This window comes from Ciconia boyciana, chromosome 23 (genome assembly GCF_034638445.1).
Source record: "Ciconia boyciana chromosome 23, ASM3463844v1, whole genome shotgun sequence".
Lineage (NCBI taxonomy): Eukaryota > Metazoa > Chordata > Aves > Ciconiiformes > Ciconiidae > Ciconia > Ciconia boyciana.
The window spans coordinates 927,450-951,442 of NC_132956.1; the positions used below are offsets into that span (position 1 = coordinate 927,450).

Consider the following 23,993-nt stretch of genomic DNA (forward strand, 5'->3'; position numbering starts at 1 on the left):
CCGCGGCGTGGGGGGGACGCTCGGGCCGCGCCCCGCCGGCGAGGGAGCGGCGATGGGCTCGGGGAGCGGGCTGCCCGCGCTGGCGGAGCCCACCGGGCCCCGCCCCGCCGCGCGGCCCGCCCCTCTCCCGGCGTCCCCCGGCGGCGGCCATGGCGGACGGCGGCGGGAGCGGCCGGGGGCCGCCGTGCCCCCGGGCGGCCGCGGCGCTGCGGCGCTGGGAGCAGCTGCGGCGAAGGGCGGCGGCGGCGGCGGCGGTGCCGCCGTGGGCCCGCGGGCTCCTGGCCGTGGCCGCCGGGCTCGGCCTCTTCTACGTGGTGCTGCGGGTGCCTCTGCGGCTCCGGGACGGCCTGGCGGCCGGTGAGACGCGGCGGGCCGCGCCGGGGGGGCTGAGGGCTTCGCCGGGGAAGGGCTGTCCCCGCCCGCCTTGGAGGCGGCCGGGCTCCTGCGGAGGGCTGCGGGGCCGCCGGGGCGGGACAGGGCCGGTCCAGCCGGCAGCCGCCCGCGGGCCGGTCCTGGGTCCCGGGCCTCCCGCAGCGACACGCCGAGCGCATCCACCCGGCCCCGGGGCTCTCGCTGTGCTGCCACCTCCGGGTCTGGGGGGACCCCGGTGTCCGGGGCCGCCCCCGCGGCGGCAGCCCGGGCCTCGGCAGCCCCGTGACGGCGCCGGGGCAGCTGGAAGCGTCCGAGGCGGCCCTCGTGGTGCCGCCGAGTGCTCCCCGCTGCTGCCCGGCCGGGGCCCCGGGGGGATGCCAGCCGTGCCCCGGCTGTGTCCCCAACCCACGCCCTGTCACTTGGCGTCCGGCCGGGTGTCACCGCAGACACCCGCTCCCCCCCCGGGGGTGCCCTGTCAGGCCGGAGGCCTGAATTCAGGGGGAGCCTGCGGCAGGCGAGTTCGCCGTCACCCCCGGGCTGGGCCCGGCGCTCCAGCCGGGTGCCCTTTGCCGCCAGCGTCCCTCCCGCGCTCCCTCCCTGCCTGGGCTGGTGGCGGGTGGCAAAGCTGATGTGCAGTTTGGGTGAAAACCACGGTCAGAGCAGCGCTAGAAAACCGCATTCCCTGCCTTGTGCTGTAAATACCAGGAAGGAGAGGTCTGTGGAAAATGTATGTTCTTAACCCTGACTAGAAACTTGCCTCAGAACAGTATGTTTCTCTTTTAGATTAAAACAAAATAATACATTAAATGGGCTTGTTGCTGTCCGCAAGCTATGAGGTGGTTGAAACCATAGGCTGCTTTGTCTGAGAACTTACACTGAGTTTTCTAGATTGCGTCTATAACCTAATTCACTGTCACAGATGGTTACAAACAGAAAATAATATATGGAAAGGATGCTCTGACAAAGTAACGTTATCTGTAAAGTTACTAGGGCTATATTGTATTATATATTTGCATAATATTTCATTCGGCATTGTTTAATAAAAAGCTGTTTGTGTTTTTCGGTTCTGCTTGTTAAGTCTTTGGTTTTGTTTCTCTTAACAGTGACTGTGTTCTTAAGCACTTTGACTCCAAAATTCTACTTTGCCCTTACAGTGACTTCGTCTTTTATATCTGGACTGATATTTGTAAGTAGTCCACCTTTTTTTATTTTTTAAACCAGTTTAGCACCTCCAGGATGCTTTAATTGGGGTAAATGCAATCAGCTTTTTTTGGATCCGACTCTAGAGGGTGCCTTTGTACTAGGAAGGAACTTGTTATTTGATGGCTTTTCTGATGTATTGTACATACTCTTTTGCTATGTGTGTTGTACGTTGGGGTGAGTCTAAGGAAAATAACTCGTACCTGTTTTAGAAACTCAGGTTTGTTTTAAGGAGGCACATGTCCATATGTATGTATGGATATATGCGTGTCTGTACGTAGATACATAAAAAATGCAAAATACACGTGCAAACTCTGCAGACCTCTCTGTGTAAAGAAAACACTGAGATTTTTATCTCTTTTAAATAGAGTTAGTTAAGTCTTAACTACTAAAATAGTAGTTAGTTAGTCTAACTATAATAAAATAGTAGTTAAGTTTTAACTGCTAAAATAGTAGTTAAGAGTTTAGCTTCCCACAGTAACTTTGGGGGGGGCTTTTGTGCATGTGTCATCATGTAACTATCTTAACGACTTTGGTGTGAAAATGAGCCAATAATTCAGCTCATCTTCAGATGACTGTGCACCGACGTGGCTGACTTTGCACGAAACGAGTGGGGCACGCTTCTGGGGCACAGTTCTGCTAGCGCAGCAGTTTCTGCAGTGATGATCATCTGACCCTGATGCAAACTGTGGTACTAGATACAAATCTTTGGGGTTAATCTTTATTTTCAGTATTAGAAGGTAAAGAAAATATCTCTTCTCATCAATTAAACCTATTTAGCAGAACGTGCAAAATCTATTTCATAAGTAATTTTTTTTCTTTTAGCCAATATTAAAAAAAAAAGTGTCTTATGTGGTAGAAACAACTTGTTTGCTGTAAGTAATGTTGCTTGTGTTTTGACTGAAGGACTTGAGGAAAGTCATATAAGGAGGTGGATTCTGCTTGTGACAGGTATTGTACGTAGGTTTGCTCTTAAGAGAAAAAAGTGGTTATTGGTCAGCTACTATTTATAGTAATGCAAAGAATACGGTCTGTCTAAACATCACGTCTTTCTGCGTGCTAATGAAAATACTCAGATAAGTTGGTCCAGGGTTGACAGTATGGTATAGTGCTTGACAACTGTGATACGCAGGTATTTTTAATAGCTTTAAAGAGAGAGATGGTAATATTTTTGACCCAAAGTTTCTGGTAAGTGAACTTGATTGCTGTTAATTCAGCCTTTCCTCTTTGGACTTCTCTGAATGGCAGAACATGTCACTTTAACTGTCCATTCTGTGCTTTATTCTTTTAGATTATTTTTGTGACATGAAAAAACTACACCTGTCTTGAGGTTCTTGCTTCTATGCAAGGTTTCCCTGTACAGGCACTTTCTGAAAGGGTTTAGAAGTTATCCTAATGACTTGGGGAGGGAAGAACATATGTTTGACTAAAATTTTACTTTTATTTGCAGTCTCTTTCATGTTGTCTGGGTGATCCTGCATGACAAGACAGGCCAAAACAGACAATTAGTGTTAATTTGTATGTAGATATGTTCTATCTACAGTCATTTGCAAGGGGATGTACTAGCTGGGAACAATTGGCTCTTCATCTGATGTTTGTTAGGTGTTGCCTAAGGAAATTTCTGGTGCTTTTTTCTCCTGTGACAGGTGTTTGAGTGGTGGCATTTCCGAAAATATGGCACGTCTTTCATTGAGCAGGTTTCTGTGAGTCATTTGAGGCCCCTCATCGGTGGCATAGAAAACAGCCCTCCAGCACCAGCAGCGTTCTCGGCTGGAGAGAATGAGACAAGCAGGCAGAATATGCCAGGTGATTGTTCATATCTCCCAGCAGTTTTTCTTAAGCTTCAAGGTGGCCGGTTCACCTGAACTGGCTTTTAAATGGCTTTGACTCTGCATTAGTGCTTGTAAGAACTGGAGACAGGCCTACATCTTACAATGGTTTTTATTAATAATGGTAAAAATAAACTAAATAATAATGCTTCTTTGATCTAAAACATGCATTATTAAAAATATGATTTAGGAAATGTATTACACATTTAGCTAAAACTGTTTCAGTAATATTAGATATTTACTGTTCTGAATATGTGCAAGATAAACATTGCATGAGTGTAAATGGCAGTGTTTAATCTTTCCACCATGTGCTTTTGTACCCCAGGAATGTTGGGGAGCAAAAATATTTATGGGATAGCAGAAGTTTAGGGAGAAGATGATGATTGTATGATCGTGCTCAGGTTGTATAACAGTAACATTAAAGCAGCTTTTGAAAGTAAAACTGCATTGGCATTACTGCATTTTAAAGTCAAGGTAGTATTTCCTGTGCTCGTAATTACAAAAGTACTTTTTTTTCTGTCTCCAGAGTGCAAAGTGTGGCGAAATCCTCTCAATCTTTTCAGAGGGGCAGAGTATAGCAGGTATTAATTATCTTACTTTCCCTTGCATATTTTTAAAATTAATTGGGGGCATACACATGACTTCTTCACAGAGCTTGCACTAGTAATATCAGGAGACAGCTGAGACCTGCAGGATTATAGGGGTGATTGATGCCAGTCCTTTGTTTAAAAGGCACCTATCCAAGCTTTGGCAGTTTCAATGTTAAGAATGCAAATACTACTGTAACATAATCAGGTTTTTTGAGAGTAAAGTGGGAGAAAAACTTTATTCAGAGGTTGAGACAGTGATTCTGAATCTAAATTATCTTTTATTAAACTGATAGGGCTGTCTTGTAAGTCTTGTCCTTGTGTTATTTCATAGGAAAAGCTGCTTCCTGGGAAGCTGGTTCTCAAGTTGTTTAGAACTTTAGGAATAAAAAGACTTTTTTTTGCCTCTGCAGGAAGCCTTCTGGCAACCTGTACAGATTATGGAACAGTAGTACTTGAAAACTTCTGGTTAGTAGCTCCAGTCTTTTATTAAAAAAAATTTTCTGCACTAGCTTCAGTCGTTAGGCACATCAGATAGCCCCCTTGGTATCAGCATTGCTTTTTACTAGGAGTGCCTCTTACTGAAATTTCTCCTATTAAAGATACATGTGGGTGACTGGGAAGGAGCCTCTTACATACTATGACATGAATTTGTCTGCTCAAGATCATCAGAACTTTTTCACGTGCGATACAGATGCCCTTCGGCCTTCAGATACAGGTACCAGTGTCATATGCATAAGGTATATAACTGTTGGAGAGCGTAAAGTGGGTATTTTTAACGTACTTCAAGGTAGCGCAAGCTATTGTGTCAAATATTTTGTGAAATGATAGCCCTTCTCAACTGCTAAGGAGGTTTAATAGATGTATTTAGTGAAAAGACGTGTTTTTACCTTGTGCTTTCTCTACTGACTTTAATGCTGTCAGGATCCTGACATACTTTAAGATCTCACACTTTTCAAATAATTAACAACACAATATTGAAAACCTGGATTGTATTCTCAACAGCCAAAGACGTGGTCTCATTTAAACCTTAGTAATGAATAGCGCAGTTTCTTCCAGAATTTTTTCGTTGTGTTCCACATGTTTAGTGCCGAAAATGTTCTCTACCTGGTTATTGTCAGACCGGGTGAGAGCTATTGTCAATTTGTCAAGTTCCGGAAGTGTTACTTGTCAGCTGGCTGTGACATGCTTGATATGAACGATGTGTTTTTGTTTCACAAATGGAGTGTATTGTCTCGCTTACTAAGCCAAGACTAATATTTTGTTTCCAAAAGAAAACTCAAACATTTTTCCACCTTATTCTTGCTGGACAGCAGAAGGTTTTGTTCCAAAAGAAACATGTATAGATTCTTCAGTTTTCTTATCGTACTTGAGATAGGCCAGATATGTAACTCCATGAACGCAAGGTTTTGGAGTTCTTTCAGAACTGTTACTTAGTGTGAAAGCTGTTAGTTCTGCATAGAAAATGGTAGCTCCAAGGATGTTGTTTTTCTTTTGCTAGAAGTTGGTTTTCAGTTTGGGATTCCATTTTTCCCTCACGGAGGCATAGTGGGGAGGGGTTTAGAGTCATTGGATTGAACTTTTGTTTGCTCCTTATCTGACTGTAATTTTGAATTCAAGTTGAAATTCAAACGACCCTTTTGAATAGATAGATTTCACCCTTTTTAATTGTTTCCCAGAATACTTTCTAATAAGATGATTATTATATTATATCTTGACTTGGCTTTGCCATGTTATGCCATTCAAATATGCTTTGTAAATTTAAAAAGAAATTGTTTAACCCTTTATGATCTGGTAGTTGTCTAAATACTTAAGTATGAATCTATACCTGTGCAAGACACAGCTTACTCTATCACTCTTTTCTTTGAAGTTCTGTTTGAAAGCTTAAATTAAAATTCTGTGCAGGTCTGTGCAAGAGCCTGTGTTTAACAATTGCTCCTGCCAAACTTTCAGCAAGTCTTGGGAAATGTTTCCAAAAATCTGTAGCAATTTAGAAATTGTACATCTGCCTGGTTATGTAAGCTGTCTTTGCTTCTCAGTGTAGGAGTTCTTAAACGGTCAGTGAATAATCTTCCTGGTGGTGTTGCTTTCTTAAATTAAATTTGGGGCGTAATGAGAAGTTGCAAGATTCTGCTGCTTGTGGTAGAAACTCATGCTGGAATTAAAACACTTGTTTACTCTTCCCTCTAACAATTATATAGCAAACGGGAATTTGCAAAATGGAAGTGAATGTTAATGTAGAGCTGAGGCATAAGCAGCCAGCGTTGCCTCCATTGGCTCCCAGGTGTTTCGCCGGTGTCTCTGTCCCTCACCAGCCTTTCAATGTTTTTGCAACAGTTATGCAGAAAGCATGGCGAGAGAGAAACCCTCAAGCCCGGATTAAAGCAGCATATCAAGCTTTAGAGTTGAACAATGAGTAAGTTTAGAGTATACGTTCAATTGCTGTATTTCTAGTGTGAAAGATTAAGCAGAGGGATATTGAGCACACTATGAGTTTCTTCTTCTTATAATTTACTTTTAGCAAAGTTCTGAATAGCTTAAGGGGGACTTCTGTGACTATGAGAATTGCACGTGGGGCCGTCAGTTGCACTGAAGTATTGAACTGTTCTATAAAAAGAACAGCTTTTGTTCTCCCTTTTTCTTGGAAAGGATTTTTTTTTAAAAGTCTTTGTATCAGTAGCAATAACAAATGAGAAATCTTATTCAGATGTGGAACAGTCTAAATTGAATATGTGATCGTATGTGTTTCAGAGATGGCATTGTGGTAATACCGTATTTGGAGTTCACAGATGCCACTCCTGTAAGGAATTTAAAAATACTCTTATAACACAAACCAAAGAATTTCACGCACTTCTGTGATCCGTTTTGTTATGTAGTCTTGTTTTTGTGTAAAATGCCTACCTCCTTGTTTTGAAAAAGCAAACCAAACACAAAAAAAATATCCAGACAGTTACCAGAACACTTTTAATATTTCAAGGAAAATAATTTGACTTGCTGTTACAATTCTTTCTTTTGTTCTTTCTCCAAATGTGTGTTTTTTTCTGTAAAATGGAAAAGGTTTCTGTTTTCCTGACACTCACCATCTGAACTCAAGTCAATATTTGGTACTTTAATATTGTCAATGCTTAGATATTAAACATAAGCAAAACCTGCCCATTTCTAATGCTTTTTACACTTATTCAAAAAATACTAAGCTCTGTCCCTCAGAATAATTAGTGGTTTTTTCCTTATTACAGTTGTGCCACTGCATATGTCCTCCTGGCTGAGGAAGAAGCAACAACTATTGTAGATGCTGAGAAGTATTTCAAGCAGGCTCTGAAAGCAGGAGAAATGATTTACAGAAAGTCTCAGAACTGCCATTCCCAGAGTCCCCAGCACGAAGCACAGCTGAGTAAGCACTTTTGAGTCACACAAACTCTTGGTTTTGTGTGACCAGAAATGTAAAACTAAAATTATACTCAGTGATTCTAGTTTGATTCCCAATTCAGTGAGGCAGTTCCTGCTATTTTAGCTATGCTTATGCATGGCGTGCTCTGTGATCTTTTGTAGTACCCAAATGAAACCGAGGAAGTGGCAGTTACGCTGTGTATTCGTCGTGGGTTGTCTCGCTGAGGCTCGGTACATTATTGTTCTGGAAAGCTGGATAGGTAGAGCAGACTAATGAAGCAATTAGTGTGTGTCAGTAGCACCTTCTTTTATTCCATGCAACATGTTGGAAAAAAACATATTTTTTTTTGTCATTTAACCTAGTTAAAAGTTACTAGCATTGGTGTAGATGGGCCGTGGTTGGGACAGCAGTAGTAGTTATTTTGTGCTTGTACCTGTGGTTAGGAAAAAGGTTGTGGGGGTTTTGGTACGGGGTTTTGGTTTTTGGTTTTGGTTTTTTTTTTGAGAGAGAGAGGGAAGGAGAGGCAAGGATTGAAACTGATAGACTAATTTTTTTTTTTGTCTTTGTAATCAGGAAGAGACACCAATGTATTGGTATATGTGAAAAGGAGACTAGCTATGTGTGCAAGAAAACTTGGAAGAATACGAGAAGCAGTAAAAATGATGAGAGATGTAAGTAAAAATAAGAAAAAGTGAGCAACTGTTGTTTTCAGTCACATTGTCCAAATTGATGGTTTAAAGTTCCTTTCTAGGCATCATAATGAATCTAATTGAATTATTTTCCAATGGGATTTGCACATAATGATTCATGATTTTTTTTTTGAGAACAGGTTTTTTTGGTTCCTACATGTAGATTTTAAATTTTTATATTATATAATGTCATACGTTCACAGTTCTGTTGTCCAGTTTGCCTCGTGCTTGACTCAGCAACTAACTTGTCAAAATAGTCAACTTTAGACTTCATCATAGTTTTTCTTTCACTTGCCCAAGGTGTATCATAAGTTCTTTTTTCATAGGATAATATTACTGACCAAACCAACTCACTCTGGGAATTGTGCAAATTTGGGCTGAGAGCGTGTTGTATGAACCTCAGTATACTTATTTTCCAGTAGGTGAATATAAGCAAAAAGCAAGGTAGAAATGATGCGATTCTTTTCATGCTGCTTACATGCCAGTTTCTAACACTGTGAAAGAACAGAACATTGAAGAAGCTTAAATTATTGTACTGATTTCTATTAAGTATTTCAGGGATTCAAGTGCTTAATTATATGTGCTTAATTAATTTATCTTTACTGATTTGCAGTTGATGAAAGAGTTTCCACTTCTCAGCATGCTGAATATTCATGAAAATCTCCTGGAGGCACTACTGGAGTTACAGGCTTATGCAGATGTCCAGGCAGTTCTAGCAAAGTACGATGGTAAGGGATGCCTATTGGGAAATACCGGTGTTTTCGTGTAAGAGTATAGGTGAGGCGGGCAAGGTGTGCCTGTCCAAAAGCAAGTGTCTGCCCATGATCTCAGCTAGTTGACTAGATTCCCTTCATCAGCAGCAAATAGGTGCTTCCAGAGTGCAAGTGGAGTTTTTTCTTTTGAATGATGAGGTCAAATTTAGGCAAGCTAAATTGCATATAAATTACTTTTTATGTTTTTAAGTTACTTCTAATCTGTAAAGAAATCTTGGAGCTCACTTTGCTTCAATTCAAGGATTATTTTCGTTTTTTAATCTCTTCTACATCCTTAGTTATGCCTAACTTCATCAGCCTTTTTCAGTCAGCACATAGCCCTCTAAGTAATTGATGTAAATAAGCTGGAAAAGGTAGTTTTCCCTTCTGCCGTCTTCCAGGCTTGGCCTCGTGATTCTGTAATACTGAGGTTGCTCGCCAGAGATTAGCAATGTGCAAGCCTCTTGCTTGCCAGAGATTAGTAGTATTGCCCCATTAAATGGCAGTAGTTTGCTTTCACTTTCCATCTCAACTAATACGTTTCAGGTGTTGTGCAAGTCTAGCTAAAGGTTAATAAAATATATACTTACTTTTTTTATTGTCCTCAGAGTTTTGCCACCTAGATAATGCACACATCATTAGTGTACAAAGTGCTGCTGTCAAAGCTGTCCCTTTTCTATATCCCTCAGAATGGAGGGACATAGAAAGGGTATTTTGTGGCAATCGTTCCCTGCCCTTGAGAAGCTGGTATGTTCTCTCTTGTGTCTCTGTTCTTTATTGCTTCAGGGAATCAAAAGTATGATATTCTTGCCCAAATCCTGTGCCCCTTGTGCGTGGCCACCCTAGCAGCCTGCTCCTGTTACTTGACCATCCATGTTCTTCTGTGTGGAGTCTTCTTAATTTAACAAAACCGTTTGCTCTTTTCCTGGTGCTTCTTTATGTTAACATCAGGAATTGCGACACTTTCTTAAGAAGGGGTTGCTGATTTTTTTTCTAAGCATCTGGAAAAATGAGTATGAGCTTCAAACTCTCTGTAGTGCCCCTGTGTTTTGCTTGACACGACAGCCAGACTTCTAGTAAGTGATGGACAAGCCCAGGATGGGATTTACAAAAAAAGCAAGAGCCATCTGACTATACACAACATGGTACTTGGGAATTAGACCCCAGACTTTGTCTGCTTTTAAAGTAAACTTGTACTGTGGAGTGCTAACCTTCTAATCTGTAATTGTCAGCTCAAACTTGGCCTCAGATATTCTACGAAATCTACAACTAATAGAATTTTTCCCCATGGAACTGGAAAAGAATGGAAATTGCATTTTCATTAAAATTTGTCTACCTGTCTATAATGTAATTTTTTTGGTCAGCTTCTAGTCAGTCTTTGTTTCAGTATTATGTAAAACTCTGTGTTAATGTACAGTTGCAAAATTAGGTGAAGATTAGACACTTATTTGAAACCTTCGTGGGTTAATACAGGAAAGGTACACTGTTCTTAAGTGTGTGTTTATACATCCATTTCTCTTTGAATTCAGTTTCAGTGTCTTGGTATGTTTAGAAGAAAAAATTACTCTACCACCTAACTACAACTCTGAGTTTTTAATCCGAGACTGACTGGTGACCAGAAAGAAGACTGTGCAAAGAAATTCAAAGTTTCTAATCATAGATGAAATGTTCCAGATGTTACATTCATTGTCTGCCCAAATAAAAATCTTTAAGCTCAAAGGATGTGGGTTTAAAATGTTTGTCTTGCCTTAGAATCTTACAGCTTAATTATTTTATTTTATCATAGATATCAGTCTTCCAAAATCAGCAGCAATATGTTACACAGCAGCCCTGTTAAAAGCCAGAGCCGTTTCAGAAAGGTAAGCAAGCACATTTGTGAAAACAGTGGTTTGTTGCTTATCTTGGGTTATGCTGTAAAATATGAACTAAAAGGTCTAAATCCAATATGTAGCAGTTAGGTTTCTAAGAGCAAGTTAAGTGTATTTATATACACATATATATGTGTGTGTAGTTAAACATAACTTAAAGTTGCTTTTAAGCATCCATAAAGTTAATACAGGTGAAGATGTTTTTCAAGAGCCCATGTACACACGTGTGCTTTTGTATAAATTTTGTTTTCAGTGTTGTGCTTGTCATGTTCAGCAGTTCTTTGTTTTGTGGATCAGGTGCAGGATATTTGTGGTACTTTGTGTTGGCATTTCACTTTCGTTCTGGTCTATTTGCACAGCTGATTCTAGCTTTACCTCTGAGTAGGTGATGTTGTAACAATCTTATGAAAGGCTGGGCACTCAATTACCTTATGTGATTGGCGTGAAGTTTCAAAAAGTTAAACATAACTCTGTCATATGGGCATGGATGACAGTCAAGATACCTAAATTAACATGAACATTTGTCTCCTAGAAGGGTTTGTTTATCTTTTTTGATAAATCAGTCAGTTTTTAATGAACTCCAAGCTTACAATGCAAATAAGCACCTGCTTAGCATTTATTGTTTACTTTTGCTCAGCATGGGTTTTTCCCTTCAGGTTCTCCCCAGAAACTGCCTCCAAAAGAGGGCTCAGTACAGCAGAAATTAATGCTGTGGAAGCAATTCACAGAGCTGTGGAATTTAACCCTCATGTTCCAAAGGTAAGAGTGTTTTATTTCCTATTGGACCACTTTTTATTGTCTTCTGAAAGAAGTCGTGTTATGTTATCGTCTTGTTATTTGAGCCTTTCTGGCCCCATGTTTTCTTGAAGGTGGTTATAACTCCAGCCATTGAGTTCTTAAACACACTAGTATTTGTATTGTAAATGTTTGGTGGCCAGAATAAGTTGTTTGCAATAGGTGATGTTTAAACTGGGGTTTTTACAAAAAACTTTGTAAAACTTTGAGTTTTTACAAAAACTTTGAGTTTTTACAAACTCAAAATTTTGTAACTCATTGGAAAATCCAGTAATGTATCAGTGAAGGCCCTTTGTTGCGTAAAGGTAAGCATTAATAAATATTAGTTTAGATATTTAAAATCCCTGAAGCCAAATTAAGTTCTCCAAACAATAACCACTCATAGTATTTCAAAATACTTTTTCCTGCTGTACTTCCAAGCATGGCTCCAGAACTCGCGTTATTGAAAGACCTACAGTCACTTATTTTCTTCATCCACGTGTAAACAAGATTAAGAGTCAGTATTGCTACAGGCTGTAATTTAATGTCTGGCATTACTTGAAGCGGCCAAGATATGGATTCCACTGAGCATTGGGTGAAAATAAAATCTTACGTTGCTTTTTACTGTACTAGTATTGTGATGCATTCAGTTTGAAACCTTGAATGCAGAAGGTTGGCTTAGTCCTGGACCTAATCCTCTGCAAATGATCATGGAGTCCGAATGACTATTGCTGTGAAGGCTTGAATTATCCAGCCGCTCTATTCTGTCTGCCTGTCCAATCTAATAGAATGTGCACTGAGAAAGCTAATTGCTGGGAGAAATTGCTGCTTGTTTGCATGACTGATCAAGAGCGTAGCAAGTTCATTTCAGACAGTCTCAGACAGATTTTTCTTTAGCCTCTGCCTTTAGGGGAAGAAGATTATAACGCATTATCATTATCTAAAAGTTCTTTTATTTTGTGTATCCTTCAGTTGTTTCAGGAGCCTCATGTACCATTTTAAATAAGTTAGATATCATTTCAAACAGGCTGTTTGCAAAATATATTCCATAGTTCTACAGACAATCATGGAAACTGATTCCACGTTTCAGTAATTTGATCTTCTCTTCTAATTGTATACCTATCCAGTCGTCTTCATGATTTTTTAATTACAATATTGCCTTGAAACACCAATTCATTAGATGGCAGGGCAGAATTTTATTGGTGCTGGCTATGTAGAGCTCTGAAATGCTCATAGTCAAAGCAAACAAGTGAACAAGGGCACAAACAAGTGAAGTAACTTGCCCAATGGGTTACAGTGGACTAGTGGGGAAGAAAATCTGGTATTTGAATTTGCAGTCTGTTCTGTCCTGTGGACTAAAAAGAAATGAGTATGTAAAGTAGAAATCCCTTTGTTCTCACATCTGATGAAAGTGGTTGTCTTTGCACATAACATCATTTTGCATAAGGAAAATAAAATAATGTTTGTTTCTCTTTGTTCTGAGTTATGCTTTTACAAGGATGGCTTTTGTTTGGAAAGTTAGGAAGGCATTTTACAGTGCTAGAAAACTGGTACTCTTAAGGCATTTCACATTAGAGATCTATAACTTCATTTTGGTAATGCATGAAACAATCTTTTCCAATGATCTTCTGAATATCTTACAAATTTTTATTGTGTAGAAAGACTTTCTTAAATCTGCAAAACCCAAGATATTTTCAGTACTGATACATTGCCTGTCTTATGGTTAAACACGGACATGAGAACCTGCCAGACTGTGGAATTTTTCTGTTTATGTGGTAACACGGGCGCAGAGGCAGCCAGAGCGTGGAGTTCAGCGTTGGCATGTTGTGGCGATACCTGCAGTGGGGCTGCACCGCCGCTGCTGCGTTGATACGCCCTTGCTCTCTGCACGGTTAGTACGAGGGAAAAGTGGGCACTGCGGAGAGCATGAGGAGTCAGGTCAAGGGTCAGATATTTGAGACCATTTTCCCACAGCAGCCCTGTGTGAGTGATCCTTTACTGTGTTAAAAAAAAAAAAAAAAAAAAAAATTGAAGAGGATTAGAGGGGATTAGCAAGAATATTACCCTCTGGAGTGTAGGCCCAAGGCACTAAGAGAAGAACCTAGCCAGGCAGTAAATGTGCTTTATTTGGCCGGGGCACAACCCCTCCTACATTCCTTCAAGAATCTGAATGGGAAAAGTTAAGTCCTCAAACTGGATTAGTAAATAATCTCATAGTTTGTGGCATCTGCTGAAATAAATCGGCGAGTTAGCTGCATTCTTACACTTTGGGAGACAGTCAAAGGAATTGCCAGCTACATTGATCAAAGATGTGGATTAACTTTGGCTGTTATTGAATGAGACACTATGTGCTAGGAGAGAACAACTCGCAGGTAAATACTAGAGCTGAAACTGTCATTTCATTCTTGTAGAAATTAGTCATCTGCTTTTAAAAGCTAAGTTCAAATGAATACATGTCTTTTTTTAATGTACCATCAGAAAACAAGATGGTATGTCCTGTGTTTCAAGGGAAATGGAAAATGATTAATCCTTATGTTCTTTGACCCTTCTGTGCATCAGATATTCTGCTGAGGTAGGGGGAAGGCTGAAACTGAAAAAATCTGAAATCAGAGATGCTTTGTGGTAGTCCAGCAAAACCACATTAAAACAAGATTTTCCTGCGTTTGGTTTATTATTCTTCCTTTGGTTAGCATACTGACACTTTCTGGTTTGCTACTCATACTTGAGAGCTAACAAGTACTCAGCCTCCTACACTGAAACTTTCAGTGATTAAATGATGAGCAAAAATACTGTTTGTTTTGTTGTTGTTTTTTTTTATTAGCCTAAACATGTAGCTCATTGGTATTGTACCTGTGGCTTTGTACTTCATGTATATTCCACAAGAATGTATTTTTATTTTGCCTTACTGAAGATGCATTTTTTTTTTCCCTGGTATTTTGTGTGTGAAAACTCCAATTTAAGAGTCTTACACACAGATTTGTGTTTTGCTGCTTTTCACTTCCCGTGCGAGTGTGGGCTGTATGCACTGTGTCAGGATTGGGCTGTTTCTTCAACAGGTGGAAGCTGGCCCCTGTGTGATATGCTCAGTTATGCCTCAAATGATCATTTATGTTTCACAATTAAAGATTTTGGAATATTCCATGTAACCAAGCATGCTTTCCATTTTTACTTTCAGTATTTACTAGAAATGAAAAGCTTAGTGCTACCTCCAGAGCATATTCTGAAACGAGGGGACAGTGAGGCAGTAGCATATGCTTTTTTTCACCTCCAGCACTGGAAGAGGATAGAAGGGGCTCTAAATCTGCTACACTGTACATGGGAAGGCAGTAAGTATCTCTCCTTGTTTTCTTTTTTCTGTACAGTAGACTAATCTCTCTGCCTTTATTCACCTCAAACACGATTGGTTCTCTTTGTGAGAAGCTGGTCGCTTGGTTTAGATACAGATCTAATGTCACTCACTCTTTTTTCAGCATTTAGGATGATCCCATACCCATTAGAGAAAGGCCATCTTTTCTATCCCTATCCAAGTTGCACAGAAACAGCAGACAGAGAACTGTTGCCAAGTAAGTGGTTTCTAAGCAGTAATGATAATAAAACATAAGCTAAGGACATGTTCGGTTTGTGGTAGTCTGTATTTACCTTACTGTGATTTTTTTTAGTTTGAGCTTCCTGTGAAGGCGATTCAGTTATTTGTCGATGTCCCTCCCAAACAATCCTGAAGCACTTGACGTGTGTGTGTGGTAAATGTTAGCTTGATTCCGTAGTAACATAAGTCCTTCAAAGATGAAGTCTGTGTGTGGTACATTCAGGCTAAGTTTGGCCAACTTTGAGGACAACAAAGTGGACCAGCTCTTTAAATTACTTCTTTTAAAAGAAGTCATGGATTTGACTGCTGGTGTAGAGGAGCTGTTTCCGTTTAGCAAGGAAATAAACGCATGATTCCTGTCCTGCGTTCAGGTATCTAGCAGAACCTGCCTCCGATCCTACAGAGAATCCTTGGTTAATCTATAGCTTCACAGAATATGTATCGCTTTCTGTCATTAATTTGTTGGTACGTATTTGTCTGCTGGACAGTATGCTTCCTGGAACTTTTTATCCATGTAGGTATTTTTATGGATTTATACTAACACTTGACACTGAAAAGTAAGTCTTCTTCAGCTGCCCATTACTTCAAGATTACTTTATGCAATCGTGAGCCTACGTATTTTTTTCTTTAGGTAAGGCAAATAAACTAAATCATTAGGGCCCGTGCTCATCATATTTAGGAAAATAGCATTAATTTAGATTAGAATTTGACTGCTAATTGTACATGTTAATAGAATTCCTTTGGGGGTGAACTTCTACATCACGAAGAAATGCAAGTCCCATGGGACTGGAAAGGGCTACTGCAAAAGCACCAGCAGCCCCACTGAGACCACAGCTGTGGAAAGGAAAACTACACATACGTGTTTCTATTTAAAAGCCTGAAGTTATATTTAAAATGTGTAATTTAAATTTGCCCCCAGACTGCTTTAAATTACTCATTTCTCACTTATGCAGGATATTGCACAAGGAATTCCTTGGTTAGCAACTAACCCTAAATTGTAGACTTCCCAGCATAATTAAACACCAACACATGCAGATATTTCAACACGATCACTCACGCATTCCTGTTATGTTTTAAATATAAAACTACCCATAAATAAAATCATCTTAACACTTTTATTGCAGTACTTCCTCGAGAAATCCTGACACTTAATTTTTTAAAATTTATCTGTTTAAAATAATGTTGACCAAATTAGTGATTCAAAAATCCTGTATTGGTCTGAGTAGTAACAATTCTCAAATGGCTGTGAATGTATAGAATTATCTTTAGTTGTCCTTATCTATTTCGGATTTGATTTTAATTTTCCAATGTACGGAAAAACTAGTGCAAAAAGAATCCTTCCTTTTTTTTTTTTTTTTACACTTTCCTAACTTATGTTGGGACCTTTCCTAGATTATATTGCTCCGTGCTATAAAAATCAGGTGAATTTCTACATAGTATGAGAGCATAACAGCGTTCCATAGTCGACAAGTGGATTCTTTGGTTGTGCCGTAGAGAGGAGTGTGTTACTATCATACTGTGGCCTAGCAGGGCTGGTTGCATGTTAAGAAGGTGAACTGGTAATCTCTGGGATAACATTAAACATCTCTGATGGGCGTTAGACATGGAACTCCAACTGTTCTACCTAGTTGTGCTCCAAAATCATATACTTAAAAGCGAAACAAAACCCAAGCACTTTGCCATTAATGAGTTGCAACAGCACAAGCCCCTCTTGCTGGGCTTGCTCTTACAATGGTAGCTTTCACATGCCAGCATTCAGAAACAGTCACTGGTAGGGTAAAGTGTGTTTTTCCTCCTCAGACTTCAGTTTAAAAATGAATACAATTGTATTTTCTTGTTTTACAAAAAGGCTTACTTAAATTTTGAGGCTTTTGTTAGATTTTAAAAATGTCTTGTCAAGAAGTGTGCAGCCCTTTCATAGTTACTTATGTCCATAGAAACTATTTTTTTCTTCCTTTAAAAACCCTTTAAAATCATTGGATAAAAGTCAGAGCTGCAGGTATTCAGAGCCAGTAAGTAATTGCAAATTCACTGAACAGGTCCTCAGCTAGTAACCAGTAGTAGTGTCTTGAGTGCTGAAAGCTCCACATGCCAGCCCTTAGCCTGTCTAATCACCTTCTTTTGATTCTGTTACCATAGATTGGAAATTGCAAGGAGCTGCTATGTACAGAATTTATAACCTAGTCCTGGCACTATTTTCTTTGAGGTCTACTCTGTCAGCTGCTCTGAAAAAATTTACTGTAGCCTACCAACCAGAAATCTTTGAAAAGCATTAAGGAGCTACCTTGCATGTATATATAACACGATGGTGGTTTTGTACTTGCTGAGCTTCTTATAGGATGGGGAGATGTGCTCTTCTCTTCACGTAACAGGGTTAATGCTTCAGAGGGTTGAAACACCTGAATTGTTTAAATTGGTCTAGGTAATTTTGACAGCTTGTGAATTTTACAGTTCTCTCTGTCCTGTTAAAAGAGTAGCTACCAAAAACTAAGCCTGATTAAATGCTTCAAAACTAAAGCCTGTGCAAGTGAAAAAAGATTGGGAAGAGAAAGATGTAATGACTATTTATAATGAAGACAAGCATTTAATGTAGGGGAAAAATTTTGAGAAGTTTAAATACTGGGACCTAACATGTGCTGCACAATAGTCTTGAGTCCACACTTACTCCTTCTGGAAGGCTGGAACTGAGTTACAAGGTCGTAAATAATTTAGAAAACTCCTCAATTAGCAAATGTCAATATTCTTCATTTTTTCCTTTCAGCATTTCACGAAGTCTCCGTTTACCCACAGAAGGAACTTCCCTTTTTCATCCATTTCACAGCAGGCCTATGTTCGTTTTCGGCCATGCTTGCCCTCCTCACGCACCAGTTCCCTGAGCTGATGGTCGTTTTTGCTAAAGCTGTAAGTGTTGTCTCTATCACGGGGCTTACTTAGGTGACTTGTGGGATCTTTGGGAGTTTTGAGGTCCATGGTGAAGGAGGCGCTAGGCAGTCTCATGCTTGTGGGGCATGAATTACTTTATCTCCTTTTGTAAGAATCTAGTTAGTGACAAGCATTTGTTGAAATTTGGGCAAAATGTGTATTTTGACAAGAAGGTGAACTGTGACTATAACATACCATGGCTTTATGCACCCTTATGGTGAGAGAGCAGCATTTCAGCACCAGAGAAATTTTGCCAAAGAGCACTGTGTTGAGTATGGATTTTATTCTCATAGAAGTGGAAGACTGCAGTGTGAGAACCTCAAAAAATAAATTTGTTGACTGGAGATTTTGAGAAGTGAGTAAAAGGCAGGCTGGACTGCTGGAAAAACAGGTCTCTTGCTGAGCACTGGAAACTAGTAGCACGATGTGAATGGAACGGACAAGAACAGAGGTAAAGTAACTGTTAACTTCCAAGCCAGGTTCAGAAGTTAGTTAGCTGTCACTTACCTTTTGGGAACTAGACCAATGGTTTTATATCTCGTCTGGTTCCAGTTACTAGATGGATAACATGTTCAGTGACCACAGTTCTGTCATTTGAGTACCTGTTCAAGGACAGAAATTGGACTTGACAATGGCAGACGTGCTTTTGGCTAGATACGTTTCTGATCTGTACTGCTTTAAATATATATAAATATGTCTGCTGTGGAGCCATTTGTTCTTATGAGTGCCTTCTGTGCCCATCTCCTTTCTCCTTCTCTCTGCCCTGCTCCTTTTAGGGTTTCTTTTCCTTGCTTATCTGTTAATATTGCTGTTGGCTGTAACCTTACCATCTTTCCCTGGATGCTGAAAGCTGTGCTCTCTTACTTCGACAGAGGGAGAAACTGCATAGGCAGCTTCCCCTCCCCACTTCTCAAACTAAGCCATGCAGTGTATTTGGCCTTTATTGAACTGTGGATCTCATGCAGTAGAGTGGAGTGGCAAATAAAGAGCTCTGAAGTCTCAATGAATCATTTATTCTAGCTTTGCTAGTCAAAATAGAGGGTGAAAGGTGTTATGCTTTCTTGCTGTTTTAATGCAGCAGGTAATGGAGACCTGGGAGGTAAGCCTTTTTTCTTAAGAATACTTTGTTCCTAAAAGCTTTGCTAGCAATTCTAGTCTACAGCGTCCAAGTCATGCAGGTCTGAGAGTGGGGCCTCATTTCCACACAGTTCTGTTGATCTTTATGTTGGAAAATGTAGTTGGACATGCCAGTGACAAATTTCAGTGCTGCTCATAATTGGCTGGGATCATAGTAACTAGGGTCTAACTATCTGCTTGGTTAATTCTGTAAGGACTGCATTAGCAAAGTTGTATGATTTCCAAAGAGATACAAGGTCAAATGTTATGCTAACAAAGAATTGCTTGGTGAAGTTCTCTGCTGGGTTTCTTGAACCAAAAAAAGACTTTGTACAAGTTAGTTGGCTTTGCATAATGGCATTTGGAATGTCAAGTGGCATGTCCAAATGTGGGGAAAAAACTCCCGGGGTTTGGTCACTTGGCAGCGTGTTTATTTTGCTTATTTTCTATAGGAAAGGATGGATAGTGTCTGTTCAGCTGAAAAGATGATCAAGAAGCATGCATATTGCCGCATCATTCCACCAACCAAGTCACAGCGGTGGCAGGCACAGACAAAGGGGTTCTTGCCACTCGCTGTGCTAGCTTAATACTGGCAAAAGTGGAAACTGTGTATTGAGAGAAACAGACAAGAAGTGAATTCTGTATTAATCTTTTGAGATTGACAGCTGAGAAGGAAATACCATCTTCCAGTATTCTGCTATTTTAGATAGAATTAATGTTAACTCCCAATCATACTCTAATGACTAATATTCTTCCTTATTTTAATTATGAGATTATTGTACTCTTGATCCCATTCCTGATGTTTGCGGAAGCATTCAGAAAACTTGTAAGAAACAATGATACTCACTATCAAACTAACACTTATTCATAGATTGCTTCAGTATTTTAACTATAGATAATGCTGTGATGGCTGCTAGCATTTTATAAAGCATTATCTCTTGTGTTCTGGAGGTATGTGGCAGTAGCATCTAGTTGAATTTGCATACTGAAAATGGAAATTTACCTTCTCTTTAATGAAACCCGCCTCTCCACCCAAGAATACTGTAATAAAACAATTATTATTTGCTGTATCTAGTGTTATATCTGCAGGTAATTCCAGTGCTTTAAGCTTTCTAAATGCATTTTTTTCCTGTGTATTTCATTATTTCAAGTATTTTTTCATGGTACTGTGTTTTAACTTATTAAATATAGTAATTTGAGATAATAAAGTTCTAGATAGTAGATACCTGGAGTGCTTTGGCCTCAGTGAAAAAGCGATACAAAATATATTTCCAACAAATTGTTGAACTTCCAGCAAATCTAGAACACAGTTTTGGGAATGACAATTGGAAAGTATCGTGTGTGTGGAATTTTTCACTATCAATCTCTAAGTGACTTAAATATGACTTCTTAGATTACATTTCAGTTGCTTCTTAATCAAACGGTTGTTTCCAGCAATTGAATCTACAGCGAACTGCATGCCTCTAAAGGGTTTTAAGAAGTTGAATACCTTTCTATTGACTTGAAAAGTCAGAGTTTACATATTTTCATTCGTTAGTGCTTGAGTTTGTTTCCTCTGTAATAAATCACAGGGTAAACCTTGGCAAATTGCTAAAAATATTCCAAGTGGCCAAAAATCACAGTGAAGCATTTGCTAGTTCCAATGTATACAAGCGTAATACACCATCGACAGAGACTTGAGCACTGGCACCGGCTGCGAGTCGGCTCCCTCTGGAACGGGAGGCAGCCCTGCCTCCGCGCTCCCTGGCCCTGGGACCAGGCGCCAGAGGGATTTTCGTTGTGTCTTGCACAGGTGGAAGGGTTTGCAGGCCCTGGGGACTGGTGCTGGCAGAAGTGCTTAGCATTGGTGGACCTAGTTAGAGCCAACTGTGGCTTACTAGTTCTCTTGAACTCAGACTTTTAATATTCTTTGACTAAGGAAAGATGTACCGCGTGAGTCAGTGCAGGTGAGGACAGTGGAACAGGCAGTGGTAGAGAGCTCCGTATGAGCTGCGGTACGAGCACAAGCGCTCCCCGTGGGAGCACTTGCTCAGCCTTGCTGTTGGTTTCAGCTAGATTTCAGCTCAGCCTTGCTGTTGGTTTCAGATAGATTTCTGATCTCTTGGAGAATCGCTCTGTTCTTGATCATCAGAGACAGCGCTGTTTCTTAAGTAGTTGCTGTTCAGAATTTTCTCAGTAAGTGACAGAAGGGAGGAGGTACGCTAAAGGGATGACAATAACCTAGACAGTTCACTGAGCAAGCTGAAAAAATATTCTGTTACATAAAACACCTTCTGTTGAAACTGCAGACAAAAGGGTCTGATTATTTTTCCATTCAGTATGAATTTTTATTTTTTAATAATTACATAGGTGGAGAACTGGGTAGCTGTGTATCATCTTGCAAAAGTGATGTTGCACAATTCCTTCTGTAATATCTTATAAAGACACCGAGAAGTCTGTCTTCACGAAAACTAGAGATGCAGAGTGACAGCAGGCACTGTAAATAGTCTTCTCGGAAGTTCCTGAAAACAACCAACATGCCTACCTTCCAAGCAAATCGATCCCATTTTTTAACTCCGAACCTTATGCTACTGGAATAGACAAGTATTAGTGAATATTAAAGTATTGAAAAAATGTTGCAGCAGCGTTCCTGCTGAGTCCTACTGAAAACAACTTGGACAATTGGACGAAATCCTAAGACAGTCCATGCTCCAAAGTGTTTTGATATGGATTGCTTGATATTTTCACAACAAAGAAATAAGTCATGGGACTTAAAAATTGGCTAATTCTTATGATTGCAAGATTAGGAGAAAACATTTCTCATCCTGGTTGTTCCGTAGCTCCCTGTTAGCAGATTCCTTGCCATTTTGCTGATAGCAGCCATCTAGAGACAGAAAATAGGCCTAAACAGAGCCCCATCTGGCAAGTCCTGCTTTCTGTGACACTCTGCTTTACTTTCTGAACAAATCCCCCTACCACTTTCCCCAAAGCTCATTAAGTGAGACTGGAGAATTAACTTTTTAGCCAGCTGCTGAACTTTTCATATTTATAAACACTTGAGTCTTTTGCTTATCTAAGAGAAAATGTGTATAGTTTGGAGATGTGCACTTCCCTGCCAATGTGTAATGAGTGGTTCCACACTTCGTAGAAAAAAAGCCTGAAGTTTCCTGTCACAGCTGAGTGTCAATGCCAAGGGCAAAGGTTTCTTGCCTTGCTAATCTACATCTTAACTCATGCACTTAATGTGAAGGTGCCACACGCAAACAGGCAGGGAAGAAGCTAGCTGCAGTGAAAAGCTCCTGCACTGCTGCGAATGTTATGTTTTAAAAGCCTTTTTAATGTAATATTTGAGGTTATGATATAAGCCAGGAGGGCCAAAGTAAAACCCTCAAAGTAAATGAGTCCTGTCATTGCTGCCTCATGAAAAGAGGGTTTGTACGAGGATAACATGAGTCCCACCGGAATACTTGGGGGATGGGTTGAGAAGGTGCAGGGGAGTTTGCACCATTTGTTTTAGCCTAATCTTTATTTCTGGAACTGTTTAGATGGCATCTAGAATGGATCCTGTCTGGAAGCACAGGCCGGTCTTGGTGGATTGTCTGTTCAGTTTTCACACATTTGAGTTGAGAAAATACGCTACCCTCCTCCCCAGTCTGTTCAACACTGAAGGCGCAGTGCTCAGAGCAGCTGGAAGAGTTGTAGCACAGCGAAACACCGTCCTAACCCGTCCTGCTTCTGCCTAGGTGCTGCGGGTGCTGTGGCCTGTGAGTGCTCCCAGCGTCCTGGCCTCCAGCTGAGCGGACCGCGCCGGGGACGCAGGGGGTGAGTGGACAAGGCTGGAGCCCTGGCTTCCCAGAGGGTGGTTTTTTCTTTTGTGTGTCTTTGCTAATATTTCCTGATTACTGCAAGCCTGTCTCATGGCGTCAGCGTTGAGGGGATCATAGCTCTGCTGCCTTGAGGGAAAGATACAGGGTGGCTTTTTGTTCATTGCCTTGAGCCTGTAAAAGGACGTTGATTTTGAAATTGAGCTAATTTTTTGTTGTTGTTGTGTTCTGTTTCTTCCAGTGCTTTGGGAATCTTTCACCCTTCAGCTTCATTACGGAAAACATCGAGGTTCTCCTGCTGTCCAGTCTGTGGCATCAGCTGACTCCAGTGTGACTGGAGTGTGCTTTCCACGATGGTTTGATTTCGTTGTTCTCACGAGCCTCACCCCCGGTGGTTAGCTGACCCCTAGACGTGGGGGGCAAGGAAGAAAGCTGTGCTATTCAAACTGGTATCTTTGACAGGCTTCCATGTTGGTAATGGTGCTTAACATATGAACTTCTTCTTTGGCCTTAGTCTGTAATCATCTAAGAAAGTAGTTTTTGTTGAGCAATACCTTATTGCTCTCTTAATCACTTGTACAACTGGAAGCTAATACTTCCTCTGTAAGAAAGGAGAGGACACAAACCGAGCAGATGTTTGGAGTATTGACACTTCCTTCTCAGCTGCAGATGCACCAGATAATTGGCTTAGATTTAATTTTATAAGCCTTCTTCAAAATATTGTTTAACAGCAAAGTGTGGTTCTGCTTTCTTTATTAAAAGATTGCTTCTTAACACATTGAATTTGTTGACTTCTTAAGCGTCTGTTTAATACAGATTATAGTGTGCAAACAAAGATTTGTTTCTTCCGTATCCTGTAAGCTTGCATTACGCAAGGAAATTGTAGTACAGACTCCTCTATTTCATATTGTTACTTCAGATTTAATTGTGCATCTTTTGTTTTTCAAACTGCTTTGCCTTGAAGAACAGGATGGTTTCTGAAACTGCCAAAAGTGGTTGTGATATCCACACGAGAGTCTTTTTGGGAGACCTGAACTTTCAAGTGTTAGTCCAAAGTACTGTCGTTGTTGATATCAAGACTTGAAGAGAACTGAGATGTGGAGCGCT

At 40.4% G+C, this 23,993-nt stretch overlaps 1 protein-coding gene across 4 annotated transcripts; it reads left to right on the forward strand.

The window, feature by feature from the left end:
* Nucleotides 1-129: 129 nt before the first annotated feature.
* On the forward strand, nucleotides 130-23,669 carry ST7L (suppression of tumorigenicity 7 like). 4 transcript variants are annotated; one of them, XR_012039521.1, is made up of 17 exons: nucleotides 131-357; nucleotides 1,476-1,558; nucleotides 3,219-3,378; nucleotides 3,928-3,982; nucleotides 4,591-4,706; nucleotides 6,326-6,404; nucleotides 7,225-7,379; nucleotides 7,950-8,047; nucleotides 8,679-8,793; nucleotides 10,604-10,676; nucleotides 11,342-11,444; nucleotides 14,635-14,785; nucleotides 14,930-15,022; nucleotides 17,807-17,946; nucleotides 18,261-18,418; nucleotides 22,806-22,884; nucleotides 23,128-23,669. XR_012039521.1 is itself a non-coding variant. In XM_072844609.1 (16 exons), exons 1-15 carry the CDS (start codon nucleotides 150-152, stop codon nucleotides 22,857-22,859), a joined length of 1,683 nt encoding a protein of 560 aa, XP_072700710.1. In that variant the 5' UTR covers nucleotides 131-149; the 3' UTR covers nucleotides 22,860-22,884; nucleotides 23,128-23,669. The 4 variants fall into 4 exon arrangements, 2 of the variants coding, with proteins under 2 accessions (XP_072700711.1, XP_072700710.1); XR_012039522.1 differs by lacking the exons at nucleotides 22,806-22,884; nucleotides 23,128-23,669 and adding an exon at nucleotides 19,536-22,799; XM_072844609.1 differs by lacking the exon at nucleotides 18,261-18,418.
* Nucleotides 23,670-23,993: the final 324 nt, after the last annotated feature.

What these genes read in the sequence shown, in the direction of transcription:
- ST7L (XM_072844609.1), top strand. Translation starts at nt 150, where the DNA reads ATGGCGGACGGCGGCGGGAGCGGCCGGGGGCCGCCGTGCCCCCGGGCG. An exon ending in CAGTAAAAATGATGAGAGAT is followed by an intron (nt 8,048 to 8,678) that starts GTAAGTAAAAAT and finishes ACTGATTTGCAG; the next exon opens with TTGATGAAAGAGTTTCCACT. An exon ending in TTAACCCTCATGTTCCAAAG is followed by an intron (nt 11,445 to 14,634) that starts GTAAGAGTGTTT and finishes TTTTACTTTCAG; the next exon opens with TATTTACTAGAAATGAAAAG.